The sequence below is a fragment of the Octopus sinensis genome, linkage group LG15 (genome assembly GCF_006345805.1).
Source record: "Octopus sinensis linkage group LG15, ASM634580v1, whole genome shotgun sequence".
NCBI classification, from domain to species: domain Eukaryota; kingdom Metazoa; phylum Mollusca; class Cephalopoda; order Octopoda; family Octopodidae; genus Octopus; species Octopus sinensis.
The window spans coordinates 5,192,934-5,197,084 of record NC_043011.1 but is presented as its reverse complement, the minus strand read 5'-3'; the positions used below and the strand labels follow the sequence as shown (position 1 = coordinate 5,197,084).

The 4,151-nt window shown below is 37.1% G+C and overlaps 1 protein-coding gene across 1 annotated transcript; it reads left to right on the top strand.

Moving 5' to 3' along the window:
* The first annotated feature begins 3,201 nt into the window (after positions 1–3,201).
* Positions 3,202–3,576, top strand: LOC115219938 (SCAN domain-containing protein 3-like). Its single transcript, XM_029790241.1, has one exon. It carries the CDS (start codon positions 3,202–3,204, stop codon positions 3,574–3,576), a length of 375 nt encoding a protein of 124 aa, XP_029646101.1.
* Positions 3,577–4,151: the final 575 nt, after the last annotated feature.

Sequence of the window (4,151 nt, the reverse complement as noted above, 5' to 3'; positions counted from 1 at the left end):
ACTGATGAGGTCACAGACGTGTGACGAAAGAACTCTGGCCGAAAGAAGATTAAGATTAATGTAATATATATATATATATATATATATATATATATATTCTTGTTTCCGAAGAAGAGCTATGCTAGAAACGTAAAACAACTACTCTTTACCTTCCCTGGGCGTCTTAATACTTTGCATATACTACGTCCTCACGTTGTTGTTGTTTTGTTTCTCTTGTCTTTTTCTCTGTTTTTTCAATTAACTATACATACATACATACATACATACATACATACATACATACATACATATATATACATACACACACTTTTATGTATATATATATATGTATGTAGAGAGAGAAAGAGAGAGAGAGAGAGAGAGAGAGAGAGAGAGAGAGAAGATAGCTAGCTAGCTAGCTAGATAGATAGATAGATAGATAGATAGATAGATAGATAGATAGATAGATAGATAGATAGATATGGTGAGATTCCGGAAATTTTCCATCTGCCAAATTCCACCTAGGAATAATTAGGTTATTAGTACCCTTTTTAATTTCTCGAGTAACTTGGGTCTCTGCCATGCCGTGGAATCAGATTTTGAACCAAATTTTAGTTATGTAGCAGACTTCTTAACCACACAACCGGTGCAAGTGATCGGAACCGACTAAACTTCGTTTTAATCAGTTCCTCGGGGGGCAACCGGTCTGATACAACGTATAAATCTGAGAAGAAACCGTATCATAGAAACCAGAGATGTTTTTCTTTATGTATCATAGAAACCAGAGATGAGGCCAATGAAAATGCTGATCAATGTAAACATTAACAGTTTGTTTATTCATCACAGAAAAAAAAAATGAGGTTAATAACTGAAGAATGATAATCTAATTGAGGTAAAGACCTTCAAATCAATTGACATTTGGAATTAAGTAAAGTTTTATAACAGTAAATAATCTGGGCTTGATCTACAAAGCTCTAATTTATTCCTACTTAATTTAGTTCCTCTATCTTCGATTTACTTCAATCCATCAGTTGCCGTATCAATCTATTTATCGAAAAGATCTTTTAAACATCTTAAGTACTTCTGTAATTAGCACATATTAATTATGTGTGGAGGAGAAGATAGAGGGGTTCGTTTACTTTTCTTTCTATTATTAAGTAATTAGCGTGGCAACGTGCGTGTGATTATATATTTGCACGCGCGCCTATGTATATGTGACGACATGGGTGCACTAGCTACGCGACAAAATTACTTTATAAGTTGCGGTTCTTGATAGTCTCCATGTTAAACTCCCTCTATAATATGAGAGGAAAACATGAAGCATAAAGTTGGTATTTGTTCATTTCATGTATAACGCGCGTTTCAGCAACCTTGAGAGTTGATGCATGGGGAATTCAATTTACAAAGCATCAGGTTGTATTTTGACTCTGTCTGAAGACATGATCGGCAAATTCTATTTACCAATCGTTGGCTCCGTAAATTCAAATTACCTATTTATCATCGCTCTGAATTATCCCCCCACCACCGCCGGAGCGTCGTGGAGTTTAGGTGTTTTTGCTCAATAAACGCCCCACAATGCGAAACCGCGTTCTTACGACCGCGAGTCCGCTGCCCTAACCACTGGGCCATTGCGCCTCCACCGCTGCTGCTACATGGTTGTGAAGTAAATTTCTTAACCACACAACTCTGCTTGCTCCTGGGCGAAGTGCAATAATTATTGTACAACAAAGAAACCATTGGCAACAAATGTAATGAGGATCTGCAGCGACAAGAGAAACAGGGGCTGAAAACGAAGGGTCCACTGTTATGTCGTCTTTACTCACGAATGGTTTGAAAGAAATAATCACAACCAATGACATTGGTCGCTGGTGTTATTTAGACCACTTGAACTTTACGATCATCTAACCCAGTGATTCCCAAGGTGGGGCGTACGCCCCACTGGTGGGGCCTGAGAAAATTCAGGTGGGGCGCGGGGCATAGACGTGGGCTGTGAAAATATTTGTACATGACGAGCGGTCATCGCGGGCACAACCTTAGATTCCGTCTTTCCTTTGAAGCCTCCACATCGGAAACTCTCGCACCCCAGCGAGACAAAGAAGATCCCGCACTGAGCAATAAACTTACTATTCAGATAAGCCAATCAATTGCCTCAATTAGTTTGCCTCAATTAGTCTTTTGTTAGCCCTATTGAAAATGAGCAAACCAAACAAGAAGAAGACTCGTCATACGCGGTGGAGTTTTTGAAGTTTGGATTCATTCCTGATGAGCATGATGAGGCGTAAACCGTTTTGCTTATTATGTAATCAGACGATGAGCAATGAGTCAATGAAGGCAGGTAGGCTGGAAGCGCACTTAAAGTAAGACATCCTAATAATTCTAATTTAGATTTGGAATACTTCAAATCATTGAAAGAAAAATTTAAAAACCGAACAAAACTCACTTCACTATTTCATGCAAAACAAGCGCCTCATACTCGTGCCCTTGAAGCCAGCTACGAAATCTCCTTGCTTATAGCAAAACATGGAAAGAATCACACTATTGGAGAGCAACTGATTAAACCTGCTATCTCAATATTCTTAAAAACTGTATTACAAAAAGATGATGGAGATATCAGGACTATGCCACTCAGTATAACACTGTCTCGAACAGAATAGATGAAATGGGGCAAGATGTTGAAAGCCAGCTCATTGAGAAATTAAAATTGCGTAAGTTTTCATTACAAATGGACGAATCCACAATCCGGGACAGTGAGGCTCTGTTATTGACTTATGTGAGGTATATTGACCACGAGGAGTTTCAGGAAGAGATGCTGTTCTGCGAATCGTTTGAAACCACCACAACTGCAAATGATATTTACATCAAAATCAACATTATTTGGATGCAAACAAAATACCAAAGGAAAATTACTGGCATGTGCGGCAGACGGTGCACCTGCCATGATGGGCAAGAATACGGGATGCTTAAAAATGATGAAGGATGAAAATCCAACATGTTGACTGTCCATTGTGTAATACACCGAGAAAACTTGGTTGCCAAGAAATTGTCCCCTGTTCTTAACAAGATTCTTCAAAGTGTGATCAAGTGTGTCAACAGCATTAAAAGAAATTCTAAATCTGAACGTCTTTTTAAACAGTTTTGTATAATCAAAGTGCCGAACATGTTCGATTATTGCTTCATACAGAAGTAAGATGGCTATCAAGTGGAAACTGCTTAAAGAGGTTCATGGAATTATTTGATCAGATTAACGACTTTCTTAGTGATAAATGTGAAATGAAATTGCTGTCAACAACGGATGGAAAAGCATTTGTCAGTTATTTGACAGACATATTTGAGAAACTTGGAAACTTGAATAAACAACTTCAAGGTGCAAACATGACACTTATTGATGCAAAAGCAAAGATTTTTGGATTTATTACAGCTCTCGAATTATGGAAAAAGAAATTTTCCAAAAGAAATTTCAGTGAACTTTACTGGTTGAGTAAATGTGAAATAACGAATGATGCTGGCATTGTAATTATTGATCATTTAAATATCTTGATAAAGGATTTCAATGACAGATTTTGCGATTTAAAGGCAATGAATTTTCCTCTTGGTTAACTCAACCGCTTCTGATTAACGTTTCTGATGCTACAATCCAATACCAAGAAGAGTTATCAGAATTACAACATGATGAATCAGTGAAGACTTTGTTTAATTGAAGGTACAAAGATGTGGTATATGACGAGGTTGTTGAAAGAAAATATCCTAAAATTCTACATCAGCGAGAGAGCTACTGATTCCTTTCCCTTCGTCTTATTTGGTCGAATGTGGTTTTAGTGCAGTTGATATTGCTCGAAGCCAAGAGAAACCGGCTTGAGATTACAAAACGTGGCGATTTACGACTGAAATTAACAAAGTTGTCTCCTCATATTAAAAACTTGTGCTGTATGCATCAGGCACAGGGTTCTCACTAAATTAGTCGAGCTGACCGTCAAATAATTGAACTGAAAAAACGTGTTTCTTTATTCTTTATAAATTGACATTTTTTAAAAACATGAGAAATCGTAATAATTTTATCGATTTATTGGGTGTTATGCACTTTCAGTGCCTGTTGTTTCAATTCTCAAACTATTTTTTTGTATTTTGAATACAATTTTTTAATTTTTGATTTTTTTTCAATTGTAAGTAGGCCC